Source organism: Macrobrachium rosenbergii, chromosome 52 (assembly GCF_040412425.1).
Source record: "Macrobrachium rosenbergii isolate ZJJX-2024 chromosome 52, ASM4041242v1, whole genome shotgun sequence".
Taxonomy (NCBI): domain Eukaryota; kingdom Metazoa; phylum Arthropoda; class Malacostraca; order Decapoda; family Palaemonidae; genus Macrobrachium; species Macrobrachium rosenbergii.
Window position 1 is genome coordinate 32,769,757 of NC_089792.1, and position 18,914 is coordinate 32,788,670.

Sequence of the window (18,914 nt, forward strand, 5' to 3'; positions counted from 1 at the left end):
CATACCTGATGAGGGGAGGCTGCGTGGTATTGGGTCTTATTGGCACTGTCCCGACTTTGTGACCAAGGCCGTGAGAGGTAAGATGAGGAGCAGGACCCTGCTCTGTTCCAGTCTGCCCTTAAGGAGGGCTGTTGCCCCGCTCCGCTTCTCGAGCAGGACTGGCAACTCTTCTTGGTCCTACCAGCCCTCTCTTGTCTCAATGAACGGTGTTAGGAGCAGTGTGAGGAGGACCCGTATAACACTTTGTCCCATCCAGCCTTCAAGGAGAGACATCACCTCGATATGCACCCCAAACAAGACCAGGTAGTTGCTGAGGAGGAGTGGCTCCACTCCAATTTGTTGGAGTAGCAGGGCATGCTCCTCCATCTTGAGCAAACTTTCTGCAGTGTTCTCGCTGAGGTCGATGACATCACCAACGATGGGCAGAAAGAGTCTGACTCCATTGATGGGGATCTCCATCCTGAACAGCTCAGCGACTTGCAGGTTCGCTCTTCCCTCCTCTGGAAATGACCAGCTGGGAAGGTAAGTACAGCAAATCCGGTATTCTTCTCTTGCTGCCCATCGGGTTCACCTCCTCAGACGCCATCATGCCATCTGCCCACTCCCCATGAATCAGGTAATGCCGGATTACTTCCAGGACATGCTCTGCCTTCCTTTTACCTGACAACTTAAGACAGGGGAAACAAATTATTAGCAGGTGTGACTGGTAACAAAGGAGGAGTTTGCAGAGGCAGAGATGAGGGGCCAGGGGAAATGATTAGCACTGGTTCTCGTGAGATGGGGGAGGTTTCTTCCCCTCCATCTCTTCTCATGTTTTACCCACTGAGGAGACGACCATGCCCTACATTCCTCGCAGGGAAACTCAAGGGAAAATTCTCGACCCTTACACGAAACACACACCAAGTGGGGGTCCGCCGCTAACGGAGACATAAAACTTACTGCAAGGCTTATCGTTGCCTATGCACCAACACACTACAGACTTACCGTCTTCTTCCATCTCCTTCATGGAGGGAGAGAGAAGGAAAACACATACATGGTAAATCACAAATTTGAGAACACATATGCCCACCTGAGGACCCCAAAAACACTATTTCCCACACTGAATCCCTGGGAAAACCTTATCTACAATATGCTTTATCTAAGTAGGGAGGATAATCCCCTTAACTACACACTACGTCACTGAATTATTCTCTACAGTCAGAGGAAGACACCATGTAAAACACGATGAATGCTTAGGGAACATCACTTTCTCATCTCGCACAACAAGACTGGAAAATACACACTTGAGCACAAAAACAATTTCTATGAGGGCAGAAGAGACGTAGGATTACGTCTAGATCTCAGGGAATGACTATAATGACACAAATAGGGTCACGAACACCGAAGCCACAAACAACAAAGAAACAATAAGAATTAACGTGAGACAAATCAGAAGCATGCATGACCATAGGCCTAGCATTAGGATTTTGTTTTTTCAGAGATGAATCAGAACAGCCAAAAAGCGATAAGCATGAATACTCCATATATGAAAGTGTACAGTAGGTTCATATACTTGTCAGAACAAATGTGCATATAGCAAAAATTTAATCACTAACAAAAATAATGCATAAGGAGAGTGACTTAGGGTCAAATAATAGCTTTCAATGCCTGAAGTTATGGAAATCATATAAAATATAAGTTTTATATGCTTTTGCCATAACTGCCTTTTTGAAATAACTTTTCAGTGTTTCTTAGTTTGAAGAATAATCTAAACGAATAAAAAGTTAATTTTGAACACTGCAATTATATCCATGGCTTTATTATAACTTGATCAAAAATGTTATAATGAAGTTATTTCTCTTCTAGAAGACATTTTCCTGCTTGCTAGATGAACTTCCCTCCTAATGAAGGTTTCCTTCTATTTTCAGAATCGCTATAAAAGTGAACAAGGAGCGCAGCTGAAGAATTAAGATTGGGTATTACAAAGGGCCAGATATAAGCAATAGCTACAAATACCAAAATGGAGAATAAAAGTAGCAACAGTAATACTGATCCTCCTCCTTATTTTACTCACGTCAGAGCAAAACCGAAACCCATCCATGATGACGTGAATGAAGATATTGGGGTGAAAAGGCTACTGGAAAAATCTTTAATAATGATCAATAGGGCCGACTCTTGTCTTGGCTACTACGATGTAACTCTCAGGGATGGCACATCAGGCACCATCGTCAGAACAGCTCCAGATACCCTGGTGGGCAACCAATCCGACCACACCAAAGAAAATTCATCTAACATATCGGAAACTAGTTCTCTGTCTATTCCTGTTCTTCCTCCCCCTCCCCCTCCCCCTCTCCCCTCCTCCTCCTCCCCCCTCCTCCTCCTCCTCCTCCTCCTCCACCACTACAGCCACCTCCTGCACCTCGGATAGGCAATGAAAATCAGTGCATCATCAGTGATAAAAAAGAACTAGATAAAAGTACTTTACATCCAGTGAACAAAGTAAGTGGTGTCGTATCCCCTGGAGCCCAGAGACCTGGAGGACGACATCACCTCATTGACATACATGGTCTGGCCATCTTTCTCCGTCAGTCTACGCGTTGCCTCTCATGTAAGGGTGCATGCTGCCTCTACGTCACAGGAGCTATATCAGCACAGCTTGGAGCAATCACCAAGGTAATGAAATTCGCAAACTGAAATTATAATTTTTTCTACAGGTTTTCTATGGATATTGATCATAGAAATTCTAGACTGATTTTAAAAAAGCCACATCACAACCTCTGATAATTTCCTTAAGCTTCCAGAGACATTACTAAAGCAATTAAAACGGATAAATTTTCAGATAAATATATATTTGCTATTAGTCAAATTTACAATTTACAAATTTTACTTCAGACTAGAAGAACACTGCCACATCTGTAATCGACTAACATTAACACAAAATGGACCATTTTAATAGCGCTAGCAGCAGTGGTAAATAGCGTTCTTTCTATTAATCAATTATGGCAACTTTTCAAAACCACTAAATTTTATTTCTAAACGTGACAGTTTGCCCAAAAGAATTATTTTCGTCATTAATGGAAATTTGAAGGCGAAAAGGTTGGAGGTTGATGGCAAGGGTTGATAATAATATTAAGTCAGAATTTCTTTTTATATTCTTGCAATGGATTCTACGCTTTGTAGTGACAAGCATATATACAGTGTGTGAGGGAATCTAAGAAATTAAGAGGGCACTGTGATTATTACAATTGCAGACGCATTTGAAATAAGTGACCAGTAGACTATGTGTGAGTATATTATAATATATTATATTATATTATATATATATATATATATATATATATATATATATATATATATATATATATATATATATATATATATATACTATATATATATATATATATATATATATATATATATATATTCATACTCAGCCTAAATCGCAGTTTCAAGTTCCGTCATTTACACAAATTTATTGCGGTTTTCTTTTATGATAATAGGAAAGATAAAATTCTCCTTTGAGCCAGTTTACATATATATATATATATATATATATATATATATATATATATATATATATATATATATATATATATATATATATATATACTATATACTATATACTATATATTGTCTAAAGTGATCAAGCACCTGGTTATTACACAAATAATACCAAAATTTACCTCACTTCGACTAGATAATTTGAAACCTCTTAACAAAATATTAAGACTGAATACTCTAAAAGGTACAGTGATCCCATAAAACTAACTTATTACTTGAGAAAATCAATGTAACTTTATCAAGTTATGGGTGAGGTAACAACTAACAAGCTATAAACAGACTAGTGGAAAATAGGTATCACTTCACCAAACACTATAACTGTTTCTCTGGTTCTATTTCACCTAGATATGTCTCAGGTGAACAAACATATATCACTTACCTTGTACACATTCATTAATTTCTCTAATTACTGGTGGTCAAATGAACACTGTGCTTATAAAACTTTAAACAGACAAATTTATTTCTAGGTTCAAAAAGTTATATGCAGAGTTCACAATCTCAAAAAGATTTACTGTTATCCGACAACAGTGTAAGATTCAAGTATTTCTTAATCAAGTTTAATTCACAAAACTTTAATTTATTAAGAAAGCAATTTAGTTCACGTAAGATTCAAACCATTAACTTTCACTCAAGTTTTAAACATATACCTTATTAACTAAACTCAACACAAGAGTTCACCAAAATATTACTGACTGGAATCCATATAAGTATTCGCTGAAATCTCAATAATAAATTGTGTATGCACTGACAAAATGTTAAGCAATCACCAGCACAAAACTTTGTAAAACACTAATTATAAAATTAGAGTAATGTGATAACACAGACATAGGATGAAATATGCAAAAATGGAAATATACCAACAGCCATTTCACTAAGACAACAAATATGTTTAAGAATGCATCAATCTTTCAAAGATTACCTTCACTTTTAAAAAAGGTTAAACTCGTCTTTCTAAGACTATCTCAAAGACAACACTGCCAAGTCACAATGACATACCAATGATATATAATTAGCAGCAAGACACATTTAGAACTCACAATAAGAGATATTATCCACCTCCTTATCAAAATAATTCTCTTTTACCTAGAACATCACTTTAACTCTTAACATAATAAAAACCAGTAAACATCACTTTACCTTTATAACTGGTACACCATTGTACACTTTACACAATGCTTGCACAATATGAATACCTTAGATCACTCTTACAAAATGTATACACTTCTTGGGTGAGTTTAAAAGTTTTGTTAAACTTTTACAAACAAGAGAGCAGCCAGTAAACCCATTATACATGAATGGTAATTTGAGAGAGACAAAGCGACAGGACCTATTTCCAGCAACCCCTGTGGCTGACTGACTCGTTCTCATTCAGCACTCCTCTTTTATCTTCAAGCCCTCCCAGAATACATGATACATAAAGTGTACATACATTACACATACAGGTATACATGTACGGTATACATACAGGGAATTCTAAGGCTCAGAAGGAAATATGCCAGAGCTCTTATCAATGATTGACACCATCCGCTCACTTAAACCAACTGAGCAAATAAAAGGGAGGTATTTTGAACCCAACTTTTGGTCGGCTATCAGTATGTCAACTTCATCTACCTCTCTGTTCCTCATTCCATTACTCAAGATCATGGAAAAGAATAAGCATAGGGAAAGACAATGATTTCAGAATAGGCACACAGAACAAACATGTAACAGGCAATTCGCCGATAGGCTGTCAACTCGTCAGATAAGACAAGAGGCCTCTGCCCTTTCGAACACGACTTCCTCAAACACTTATGTCAATACAGGATGTAGTGATCTGATAAGAATCTTACCCTTTCTCTCTGTTAGGGCGTTAATGCTCAGTACTTTCGTTTTAATATACTGCACAATATATAAAACAAATGGAAAAACATAAAAACATTTTAAGATCACATGATACAATTTATATCTGTAAAGAAAAGACATTTTAAAAATCTTATCATCACAACAAAATGACGAACCTGCAAGCAAAACATCAAAATTTTCACAGACACACAAATAATATTTGTAGAATGTTTTATATATTATAAAACCTTATAATATATATATATATATATATATATATATATATATATATATATATATATATATATATATATATATATATATATATATATATATAATATATATAATATATATATATATATATATATATATATATATATATATATATAATATATATATATATATATATATATATATATATATATATATATATATATATATATATATATATATATATATATGAGGTTTAATATTTATGAAGAAAATAGAAAATATCTCATACGATTGTTCCACATTTATACATACGATTATATCGGAAAGACTACAGTAGATCAGAGAAAACTTTAAGACGTAAAGTAATTTCATTCAATGCACCTCAGAAGTATCCTAAAAGATATTTTGTATGCAGAACCATGTCATTCATAGAAATGATGAAAAATCACGATCTAAGACCATGCTTCCCCCAACTAGCTGAATAAATGTGTAGCAGTATGCAGGAAGTAAACCTGACTAGGGCTTCGCTATTGCTCGATTTGGTGCCCTCAACATTCAATGGCTATTACTTTCCTCCCAAGATTATAAACAACTCAATGTTCGATAAAAAGAACATAATGGAAGTGATTTCTTTTGTAATTATATGGAGAGACACAACAAACACACTCACCACCAACACCACGAGGAGGACCATGCCCCTCTCAGAACGACGCCCTTAGTTCATCCCTTCTCCATCTAACCACGTGGCCCCTCAAAGTATACTTTTACCTTCGTGCACTTCGACCGTCAACCACGTTACCTTTGCTGCTGGCCTGATCCTAACACAAGGGCCACCCACTCCATTACCTGGCGCTTCGTGAAGTCACCCACGTGTTGCCCGCGCTGTCGACGCCCCTACATCCTACCACGTGGAAGATCAACACCTTCGCCCTTTCGAATCGGGAGTCAACCACGTGCTGCCTTCTTCGCTGGAACCTCTTCTCTCTTACAGTAAAGTGTTCTGTAAAGACATCCTTTCAGTCACGCTTTGTCCTAATAGAATTTACTTAATTTGAGTGCCAGTAATCAGAGATTTTTTTGTTCAATTCCACCCGTGCTATTCGAGTGTCTGCTCTCAGTGCTAATTCATTATTAACTCGTCGAGGCCCCTTTGGCACCCTCAGTGCAGCTTCGAATTCATTATCGTTTTGTCTATTCCCATTACTGGCGTATAATCTGTGTATCTCTCATTTCAGAGGGACCCTATATCGTGGAATCTTCTCGGACTGTGCCTGGAATCCCGAGTTTCATTCATCCCGTAGGAATCCCTTCAGGATCAATAATTTAATTGCATTTCTCCTCCCTGTACTAATGTCTTTGTGTAAATATACTCCTTTTAGTTTACCCAAGTGTTTACGTAATATTTCCTCTCAGAAGTAAGAGCTTTACACTCGTATGAAATTCCTACTGAAATATTTCTTGATTTTTTAATGAACCCCTCAAAGTAAACCCAGTGCTCTACCATGTGCATTTTTCTCCCTCCATTCACCTCAGTAAACCCTCCTTTGGTTCCCTAGTCCAGCCTCTTCTCAGCCACGGCCACCCATCGTTTGCATGCTAGTTAATTCCAATTAGTGAGTAGTGCCATACAAGTGAGTTTCGTTTGGTTGTGCCATTCGTGGGCATGTTGTTAGTTAGTGAATCCTTATTATTTCAATTGCATGGTATTAGGGCTTCAATTCTCACCAATCCTATAGGTAATTCGACACCTCTCTCTTTTAGAGGGATGCCTTTATCTTGAGTGACTGTGGACACACTCAGCTCGCCCCTTCATTCGTCGCCTGGACTCATCCACGTGCGAACACACAAAGGAATTTCATCTTTGCAGCACCGTTAATTACTTGTTGTTATGATTTCTTATTATTCACATGTGCCCCCGGTTTAATAAGTTTGTAGACTATTGTTCTTAATTGTTAAGTAAATGTAATTAATCATTAACAGAGTATAATTATGCATAGCAGTGACTTGTTCAAAAGAGTACCTAAGGTTAGTAATCATCATCTTTCCATTTTTCTCCATTGTTTTTGTTTTACTGTCAGCCATTTCACAGCATTCCATTGCCAAGGCTGGCAAGTCACACTGGCAACCTTGCTTAAGATATTATTGTAGAAATTCCCCAAGTACTGTAAAGACAAGTATATAAATTAAAAACGTAAAAACACGAGCTGAGATTCCAATCATGAGCGATAAGAACTCTTAAAATCCACACTGATCTGGCTAGCAAACCTTAGCACGTCGTAGCAACAGGAATTTTAAAGATCTCGCGCTTATTTACAGTGTCTAAGATGTTCTTTTTGCAATTACTGCAAACTGTACTTTGATTTGTAAAGTAAAATCAGTTTCACAGTGCGATTTAGGAAAGTTAGTCCATTTTAGCCAAGCCATTAACTGCCTTGTACTCCTTAAACTAACTGTGCTTATGTGCTACTCAGTTCTTGTGTCCTTACACACCTATTTGTACTTATTGTACCTAAATTTTGCACCTACATGCCCCTTTTACTGTGTGTGTTACTAACAAAGTACACTCTTGTGGTACCTATTGTTGCACTGTATGTGCCTTTGATTAATTTCACTCTGTTCTAATTGAATCACCTCTGTTCCTGTTACCATTATGTCCATTGGCAAATTATGCAAATCCACATAATTATACCTTTGCATATGTAAGTTTCAACCCATGCTTTGTGTTGGAGTAATCATACCCTTGCATTGTAGGCTTTGACCCATACAGCATGTTACAATACTTATACTTTGCCTGTATACAGGCAATCCCTGGTTATTGGTGGGCTCAGTCATCGACGATCAGGTTTTACGGTGCTTGTCTAGCGACGAAAACTGGCAATTTTCGGCGCCGAAAATCGCTGATTTCCGCTTATCGGCGCCGACACATACCTAACAGCAGTGCAGATAACTGTAAATAGCCGATTTTTGGTTATCATCACACCATCAGTACAGAACCCACGCCGATAACCGGGGAGTGCCTGTACTCACACTTCTGTATTGTAGGCGGCAACCCATGCATTGTGTTAACCCTCAAATTTTATTAGTGCCTAGTGCATTTGTCTTAGCCTATGTTAGTTCTGCTTCATGTACCATAGCTGGTGCCTAGTACATTTACCTGCGCCGCTCCACTTTATGTGTAGACAAGCCTCACATTTTATACCATCTGCACCTGGGTGCCAATCCTGTGGAGTACCACATACTTAGTTCTTCAGAACAACATTGTACAACAATGCCAGCATTACCCTTATCACAGGGACATTTCCATCCCAGTGTAGCCTATCAAGGTAAACTGCCAGTTAGAGTTGCTCTCCATTTACAAGTGTAGCCTAGGCTGGCCCACTTCCTTATTTTGCATATGCTCTGACCAGTTCAGAGCGTCATTTCATTTTTCCCCGCAACTGCTTGTGTGGCCATCCTACAATTTTAGGTATTTTTGGGGACTATCAGACCCCGCTCTAACCATTAGGAACATGTCAGTTGAGGATAATAAAACCTTCACCAATATAGGGAAAAGTATGGTCCTGAAGGGTCCAGAACTGACCCAATGGGTCCAAGAGCAAGTCACTGATGCTAGGAAGGAGGGACAAGAAAAAGAAAAAAGGGAGCGTCAAGAGTCTTTGGAAAATGGTGATAAAGGGAACCTTGACGAGGTCAGGAAAGTCATAGCAATGGCCTATGAGATCACGCCTGAGTGTTACATACAAAGATGGCGAAGTCTTCCCAAGGAGGTTGCTGAACCGATGCCCTGGAGTTTGAGAACCAATTAAGCCAGTTTCTACTCGAGGACTTCCTTTATTATGCACCCGGCCCTTGGCTCTCTACATTAGCAAGAAATAGCCAAGATTACTCCTAACCGCTGCCGCCTGGCTGATAATTATGAGACATACTACCCATCCTCTAGCACCACCCATCTGCGCATAGTTCCTCCTGACCCCACTGCCTTGGAAGTCCGACTGAAGAATGGGCAACTCCCAAATCTGCCTGTAGGTGATTATTGCAAGAAAATAGAGCATTTAGAATCCCAATGTAAAGCTACAAAGGGGAGCCATAACACAGCCCCCTCTAGCCAGTACTCCCAGCCTATCCAGACCACAACTGCTCTTCGCAGGGATTATAGCAAGGTTTATTGTCATAATAATTGTAAAATACAGGCATTCCCAAATTTCAAGGATTGTCCAGCAAAGAAAACTGCTGTCATTATTGCTGTGGTTGCCACTCATTCATCCTCGTAAGGACCCCCAGCTGAAGGGCCTATCTTTGGTGCACCTCCTCAAGGTTATTATTGCTCTGAACAGGCCTTTGCATTTAGAGACACTGGAGTTCAAATCTCCCTCAAAGCGAGACAAGGTCCCCAATGGGGCCATCACTGAAGATGACAAGCCTGTAATTGTTACAGGCATTAATAATTGGAGGCTGACACGCCCGACGGTCCGATTGGGGGTCACTAGGCCCCGCAAAAGTAGGATTTGTACGTTGGGAGTGGCCACTAAGATTCTTGGAGACTATGACCTTCTAGGGCAGGATCTCGCTCCTGAGCCCCTTCCCGGGTTGTCCATGGGTCCTGCCCCTTCCTAGTCTCCATCAGGAGCTGATGGTCATTCCAGCCATGCAGTTGAGCCAGTGCCGGTGCCTGGACCGTGTAGCACTCTGCCCCCTCCAGTCTTGTGCCCCCACCTGAGCCAGATTCTGGTTCTTTGTCAATTGTATAGACTTGGAGGTCCGGCCCTCTTGGTCCCGAGGTGGCTCACGTCTCTTCTCCAAGTCTTGTGCCTGAGCCTGCCTTAGTGCTAGTGCCAGCGCATGCTGCCAACCTCCCTTCAAGAGATCCTTCTTGTGCCTACCAGCCTGGCCCTTGTACCTTGCGAGGCCTCTCGTTTTACAGCCACCTCTTCTCCACTACAAAAACGCCTCATTGGCTGAGTCGGTTGAGCTTCGACCGTCCTCGATGGGCGGAATTCAATTCCCGGCCCATTTGATTTAAGAGTTAGAGGAATTTATTTCTGGTGATAGAAATTCATTTCTCGCTATAATGTGGTTGGATTCCTGAATAAGCTGTAGGTCCGTTGCTAGGTAACCAATTGGTTCTTAGCCGTAAAATAAGTCTAATCCTTTGGGCCAGCCCTAGAGAGCTGTTAATCAGCTCAGTGGTCTGGTAAAACTAAGGTACTTAACTTTTTCTCCACTACTGTCCCCAGAAGTTACGACTTTGGTGGGCGATCGTCAACGAGCAGTCCTATCTAAGATGGTCACTGCCAGGGAAGTTATGTTGCAAAAGATAGCAGTAACAGTCAGAACCACCACCGCCCAGGTTGATGCAGCAGCTGAGGCAGTGGCCAACTCAGTGCCTACCTCGCCAATTGACGTACACCCATGGTCAATCCAGCTCTAGGTCTAGAGGGTAGTTGTGTTGTGGCCCCCATCTAGCCCAAGAGTCTTCTCGGCCTCCTCTGGAGCCACATGCCCAGATTCCAGCTAGGAAACCTATGCCTAAAGAGAAAAAGAAACCAAGAAGGAAGAGAAGTAAGGGGCGTATAAGGCCCAGGTAGTTAACAGAGCCACCGAGCTCTCATTGCACTCGTATTCTATACTTACGGTGCCTTAGCTTAATAAACAATCTAGCCCTTGGTCCGAAAGGATATCTAGGGTTGTCTCCTACTTTTATTCAGTATTGTTATATTGAAAGAATTTATTTTGTACTGCACTATGTCTGTTCTTTAGCCCAACAAGCTTAAGAACATGTCCTAGCTATATGTGTATTATGTTGCATTCTGGCATGCCTATGTTGAGATGTTTTATTTACTTACTTGTCAAATATTCAACTGAGATACCCATTGTATCATATTTAACTTTATTTTTATTATTATTACTAAAGCTTGGGATGCAACTCAACATTCCCACTTATATTTAACATGTTCCTTTACTGTAGGGATATATCATTCACCTGTGAGCCAGGTTATCACTTTGATAGTGCTGCATTAGCTAAGTTCTGTGGGGCATTCCTTTGGTTAAAAGATCTATTCGATTTAGTCAACCCCACAAACAGTACGTTCCTTAATTGAACGTAGGCACGTTATTCTTAGCTTTAAGTACGGGTATTTTTATGTAAATTTTCTACTACTTATTACATGCTTTATGCTGCATTTAATTAGTAGCCTGGTACTTGACATACAGTGCTGTGCTAGCTTGAGTCTGTGTGAAATTCAATTAGTTCAACTTTGTGACCTTAGTGTTGGGTTACCTTAATATTCAGCTTTAACCCATCCTACAGACAGTACTTCATTTAAATAAGTTCACTCACATGTTCTTAGCATTAGGTAGTGCCATGTTATTCTATGTACGTGAGAGAGTATCGTGATGGCCAGCCAGCCAAAACCACCTCTTAAATTAGAGTCATTTACATTCACTCAGGTTAATCCTGTTCATGCAGACCTTTCGTCCTCCCAAATGTCTCATGTTTCCAAAGAGTGGAAGTCGCTACCTGAAGCAGCAACCATATTGGGCCCTAAGGTGATCTGGCCTCCCAAGCTCAGCAGAGCGGCCTGGATTCATTCTCAATCGTGTTTTGGGTATGATAGGGAGTGGATGTCCATTGTTCTCGCTTGCCCATTCCACAGGTCTGCCAACCCATGCCCCATGTGTGATGGGCCTTAGTTCAGGATACCCATATACTGGATCATTCCTTTGGACTCCTATGATAAGCCTAAGGCAACTCGAGTATTTTGACAGCCTGTTTTTCCTCCTACTGAAATATTTCTCAACTTTTTAACGAACCCCTCACAGTAAACCCAATACTCTACCACGAGCTTTTCTCTCTCTCTCCATTCATCTCAGTAAACCCTCCTTTTGATCCCTACTCCAGCCTTTTCTCAGCTACAACCACCCATCGTTTGCATGCTAGTTAATTCAATGTAAGCAGTGCGATATGTTTCGATTGGCTGTGCCATTCGTGGGTACATTGTTAGTCAGTGAATCCTTATTATTTCAGCTGCATGGTATTAGGGCTTCAATTCTCGCCAATCCTATAGTTAACTCGACACCTCTCTCTTTCAGAGGGATGCCATTATCTTGAGTGACCGAGGACACTCTCAGCTTTCGCCCCTTCATTCGTCGCCTGGACTCATCCATGTGCGAACACACAAAATTTCATTTTTGCAGCACCGTTATTACTTGTCGTTATGATTTCTTATTATTCACGTGCCCCTAGTTATAACAAATTTGTAAACTATTGTTCTTAATTGTTAAGTAAATGTAATTTATCATTAACTGAGTATAATTACACCTTGCAGTAACTTGACTAAAAAGAGCCTAAGGTTAGCAATCATCATCTTTTCATTTCTCTCGGTTGTTTTGTTTTACTGTCAGCCATTTCACAGCATTCTGCTGCCAAGGCTGGGAAATAACATATATAATAAATATATATATATATATATATATATATATATATATAATATATATATATATATATATATATATATAATGTGTGTGTATATATGTGTATATATATATATATATATATATATAATAATATATATATATATATATATATATATATATATATATATATATTTATTTATTTATGTATATATGTGTGAAAGTTCTTTTCACTTCTGAATATCTCAAATAAGTTCATCAAAGCATTTACATGACAACTGGTAGACAATGGTATACTGCGTATATATTTTCTTCAAATTTTTAAACAATAAGTGATTACATCAAAGCTATAAATCCTATTGTGCAATAACATGTGATTACATTGTACAGATTTTTCCTATCCATGAATCCTCCTTACAAAAATTACAAAACTCTACCTATGCTTTCTGTTCATTTGTTCCCTAAATGTTCAGCCTCTTCAACTTCACCCTACTCCATTTGCTTTTTCAATTAAGAATACATCCTCCAGGTGAGCCCAGTCCGAAAATAGGAATATGACTTGGCAGGCAGTCTAATTTAAATACTTGATAATAACCAAGCATACTTTAAAATCAAATACACACAACTCATTAGTTCTAGTCTTCAACATGGGATACCTCAACTGAGGACCTAATCAAAGGGAAAGCTTCAAACAACCTACATAACATTTTAGTATGTTGAACTTTTCTGCAAGAACCTACTACATAACATTTTAGTATGTTGAACTTTCTGCAAGAACCTATCTATAGAAACTATATAAATCTTTTATCTTATTCTCTCCAAACAGGTCAAGATAACATGTCAAGACTGTAACTACACTGCATCACAATCTCTACTACGACCAAGTCAGCTGCCAGACGATATGGGCACATCTCAGTTCATGCTATCATCTGAGACACCTACATCCACGCCACCTTCTAAAACCCCTAGTCCCCACCACCCTACATCTCCAATGGAACTTCTTACTACACCTGATACCAATTCACACGTTCTGGGCAAGGACGCTAAAGACAACAAGAAGAACGTTGGGAAATGTACAGTGACAGGAAGCTAGTCAGATAAACCTATCTCATGGCTGCAATTGAAGGGTTCTACATTGCCTTCAGTACCATTTCCTTTGGGTGAATCCTAAGGCTCCTCGATAATGTAATGGCAGAGCTGCCATCACTACCTCTTAAAAGATTCTCTGTACAAATTCAGCCTCCCTACAACTCACGGGAAAGACATAATTGGAGTCTTCAGAAGTGAACACCTCGAAAGATAATTCAAAGTCAGTGGATTACAAACCATTTCCATGGGTAAAGAAAGCTCACCCTCCCAAAGCATCTTGCCTGACATTTCTTGTGATTCCAGTAATTATTTTACATCATTTTTTTAGATGTAGTACCTATGTATATGACACAATACCTGTTATAGGATACAACGAGTTAAAAAATATAATAATCTTAAGACTTAGGACAACTTTGAAATAATCAAATGTTATAATTAAGATAAATATTATGAATAAAAGTGTCATGCTGATAATACTAAATAAGCCGTAAAAGCTTGTAATAGCTAGGAATACTCTAAACAAACCATGAGGATACTGTCCATAAACTTACGTCAGTACTGTCAGTAAGTAATTAATACCTTTCTCTTTACAGATCTGAGCAACTGTGGAAACATCTGCGGTGATGCTTCATGCTGTCCAATGATGCAGAAACTTCCTGTGTCCTGTATTTAATTGTATCTTATCACCAAACATCGGCAATCTGCCCAACATAAACAACCTAAACAACGACTCTTTCAAATATCACAGGGCAACACTTCAGTCAAGTTTGAGGAATTTCCAGCGAGCATGAAAAAAGACTGTAACCAAAAGAAAAGAAGCAACCCCACCAGTGCATCGTACCTTACCGAACTGCTTCAGTCAGACTTAAGTAACACACCTCAGAGCTTATCTCCTTGTTCTCTATCTTCATCCAAGTCCATATCCTGCAGTCACTCTTCTTGTACTCCATTGAGTCGTTATTGGAATCATCAAACGAGAACAAACACCCTGCATCCACCTGCATGACTTCTTGAATCACCCTTTTAGCGCCAGCTTTGTCAGCTAATTCTCACATTTTCCCACAAGTCAGTAGATACAACTATAAGCAATCACCCCTGTCTACAGAATCAGATATATGTTCTCCAGCGAAAGACAGACTACCTGAAAACATTGAGGACTCTCTCCAGCTGGTCAGGCAGCTGATCTACAGCGTTAAAATGCCTCCACAACCAAAAAGTCCCCTAAAAACCGATATGAGGGAAGAGTGATGCAAAACAACGAAAAGGTGCCAACACACCAAAAGAACGTGACGTAAAGATCCCACTTTTATCTTTATACAAAAAGCACAGAGCACGAACACGAAACAAACTTATATAAAAAGCTACATGAATTGTTTACAAGGAAAGACACAACTAGCTCTGAAGATGACTCTTGTGCTGATGAACAACAACGCAAAGGCAACATTAAATTAACCAAGGAGTACAGTATGGACAAGCTGCTTCCTTCCAAACAAAAAACGAAAAATCCTTGTTGTTGCAGCCTTTGAAAAACACTGTTGGTGAAAAAAGCAAAATCAATCTCAAATAACCAACGTTAATCAAAACGAACAAGATACTCTTTTGACCACTACAATTCTGAAGCTGATGAAAAAAATAAAAATTCCAATCCCTCAATTTCTTTACAGGAAAAATGCAATGAAGACACAACACCTAGCATTAAGCGGCCAAAGATAACACTGAAATTAAGAAAGAGACGTTTCACAGACAGGCATACTAAAGTCGAAACACTCAGAGACGGATGAGAACAAATCAGTTTCTTGCCATTGTTGCTATAATACATGTACCGAAAGAGGGGTTAAAAAGAAACGCTCACATATTCACAAAAGTTATTATTAATAAATCAAACCACTTGCTTCAGAGAGCGAAAGGTCTGGTCACTCACGGTGCCAAAACAAAAGAAATCTCTGAAAGCGGAAATGTTGACGACATCTTAAATGAGTATTCACCAAGTCCTAATTTGCAGAGTCCGAGGAAAGTGCAATGTCTGTGGATCATCATACAAGAGAAAACTGGAAACCAAAGCACCCCAAATAACTACAAAAGAAGGAGACTTGACAGTGAAAACGCTGAACAAGTCGAAAGAAACGTTGGAGAGATATTGAAAGTCTAGAATTCCACGCAATGGACACGTGGATGACTCACGAGGAAACGAGCTGTCAAGATAGGAACGAGAAGTATGCTATTGGGGATTCGAAAGAATGTAGCTCTGAGTATGTGCAGGATTCCACTAAGTTAGGGAGATTTCATGATCTTTTGAAGAGTGAGAGCGATTCGTCCGATTCTGAAGAAGACAAGCACTATAGACTTGGGACACTGAGAAAAAAGTAGCTACAACCACGATGCATAAGTTCCTTGTCATGAAAAAGTGACAACGTACATTCTGTACTATGAAGAGATTCGCATGATATCTGGTGGAGTGATGACAGACTCGATAAGTGACAGTGTTTATTGTAAAAATGGTAGAGGTTGCTACGGCAAAGTATTCATTTACACAATACTGGGCAGACATCAGCATATTAATACAGCTGCATAAGGAAAATACCTCTGTCAATTCTTTTTTAAAACACAAAGGCGATAAAACCATTAGCAAAAGGGCAAAAATAGCAACTTTCTGTCTATTTAGTTCTTCACCTGGTATTCCTGTGTATTTCAAGAATTATGGTATACCTAGTGTACACATACAAAAACAAACTGAATATCACTACACTCATCGGCAACATGACAGTTGTAGTTCAAGTGTTGTGGTTATGAAAATGGTAAATATCATAATGTTCCCCTAACCTTTCCATACAAGTTTTAGAAATATGGAACATGAAAAGATGTGGCCTCCGTATGGCAGCTTCTAAAATAAGCACATAATATGCAGACATATTCTTAGCAAAAATAAGAGTGAGGACTTACAGGGCTAACTTACAGCATTCGAAGGAAGGGAAAACTGACTGTATTTGATGAAATAATTTCTAATGTAGCAAGCAATACACAACAATAACCATAATCATATTAAAGTATCACGGTTACAAAGTCAGTAATACTCTTGATCTACTCGAGTCCATCCTTCTCAAAAGCAGGTGACACCTTCTTAAATTGATACATTAGGTGCTTACATTCGACAAGTAATGGTAACGTTGATGCAGGTTGCACTTCAACTTAACTTATTTCCTTCTTCAAAAAACCACCACCATACAGGGACTGGAGAGACGATGACTGACCTTAGAGTAGCGCACCATAATTAAGTGCACTGTGAAGGACAGCAGCTCCCTTGAATCTCCTTGACGCACCAGGCAATTGCATGGTTGGGCGGAGCTTCTCAAGTTAATTTTTCTTTTCTCTATCCTTAAAAATTTTTTACTATGACGTTATAATAGTACCAGATCCACATTCCACATGCATATTCCACAGTGCCTCAAGTCACACTCACAAATATACAAGACGACACAGATACGGCAAAAGGACATTGGGAACTCCATGATCACTCCACTGATTTTCCGTTTCAACTTTAGTCTAATAATACTTCCATACTATTATCCTCGAAGAAATTTCCTCATACAATACATTTCATATTGTATTCTGTTCTTCACAATAATGTTTGTTTCCCCTCATGCTGGACTGGCCATAATGCCATCTAAACAAAATAATTCTCAGGCACTTTCTATCAACACCGTCCCTAAATCATGACTGGAATTCTTTAGTGTCGCTTCTCTCCGTGTAAAAGACAACAACTACACCGTAGAGACCTTTTTTTCAATCATAAATAACTTCCTTACTCTAATAAAATCTTGAGCCAACATACCACCAGCTTACAAGCCAAATCAATTCCTCAGAAACTTTTCCAAGCTTTGTTATTCTTAATGTATTGCTTTCATCCTCCATTATTCCTTCGACTGCCATTCTCAATCCTCAATGATTCCTTTTTCCCTCAACATCTTTAGTCAACAGTTATCAGCAGACTTATCAAAAAAAACACAATCTATCGACCTAGAAATTAATTCTCTTCAAGCTTATCACACTTTCTGTATCTTATCCTTGAGACGGTACTTCAATTTCTCCTCATCATACAACTGGCCATCATAATTACCTATCTATCTATCTATCTATCTATCTATCTACATATTCATGTCTTTCTATCATATATATTTAAAGTATATATATATATATATATATATATATATATATATATATATATATATATATATATATACATATATATATATATATATATATATATATATATACATATACACATTTATATATATGGACATTATATAAAAGTATATATACATATATTATATATATATACATATACATACATGTGTATATATATACAATATATATATATATATATATATATATATATATATATATATGTATATATATATATATATATATATATATATATATATATATATTATATATATATATATACATATATATATTCTTGTAACATTAACCACTATTGTACACTAATATTCATATATTTATACAAACATCTACGGTGCAATATATACATATATATACAGAAAAAAAATATATATACATATATATATATATATATATATATATATATATATATATATATATATATATATAATTTATTAGACACAAAGCCCTCTTCACTTCTCGATTTCTTCAAACTTTGGGAAAGCTTGTCACTACGAAGTCTACGACCAAGTTAAGATAAATGAAGCTAAATATAAATATATAATATATATACATACTGTACATACATACATACAGTACATACATACACATATATTTATATATACACATAAACAGTACATATATATCCAAATATATATTATATA

The 18,914-nt window shown here is 38.1% G+C and overlaps 2 protein-coding genes across 2 annotated transcripts in view; both read left to right on the plus strand.

Moving 5' to 3' along the window:
* Window positions 1-18,914, plus strand: part of LOC136833955 (eye-specific diacylglycerol kinase-like) — an 850,760-nt gene that overhangs the window by 547,366 nt on the left and 284,480 nt on the right. The window lies entirely within an intron of this gene.
* Window positions 2,000-14,746, plus strand: LOC136833832 (uncharacterized). The gene is made up of 4 exons (XM_067096132.1): window positions 2,000-2,230; window positions 2,287-2,652; window positions 13,811-14,057; window positions 14,667-14,746. Exons 1-4 carry the CDS (start codon window positions 2,000-2,002, stop codon window positions 14,744-14,746), a joined length of 924 nt encoding a protein of 307 aa, XP_066952233.1.

Excerpts from the sequence above, each read along its gene's own strand:
- LOC136833832 (XM_067096132.1), top strand. The coding sequence starts at position 2,000 with ATGGAGAATAAAAGTAGCAACAGTAATACTGATCCTCCTCCTTATTTT. Across the intron at positions 2,653-13,810 it reads AGCTTGGAGCAATCACCAAG|GTCAAGATAACATGTCAAGA; the intron begins GTAATGAAATTC and ends CTCTCCAAACAG. Across the intron at positions 14,058-14,666 it reads CAAGAAGAACGTTGGGAAAT|ATCTGAGCAACTGTGGAAAC; the intron begins GTACAGTGACAG and ends TTCTCTTTACAG.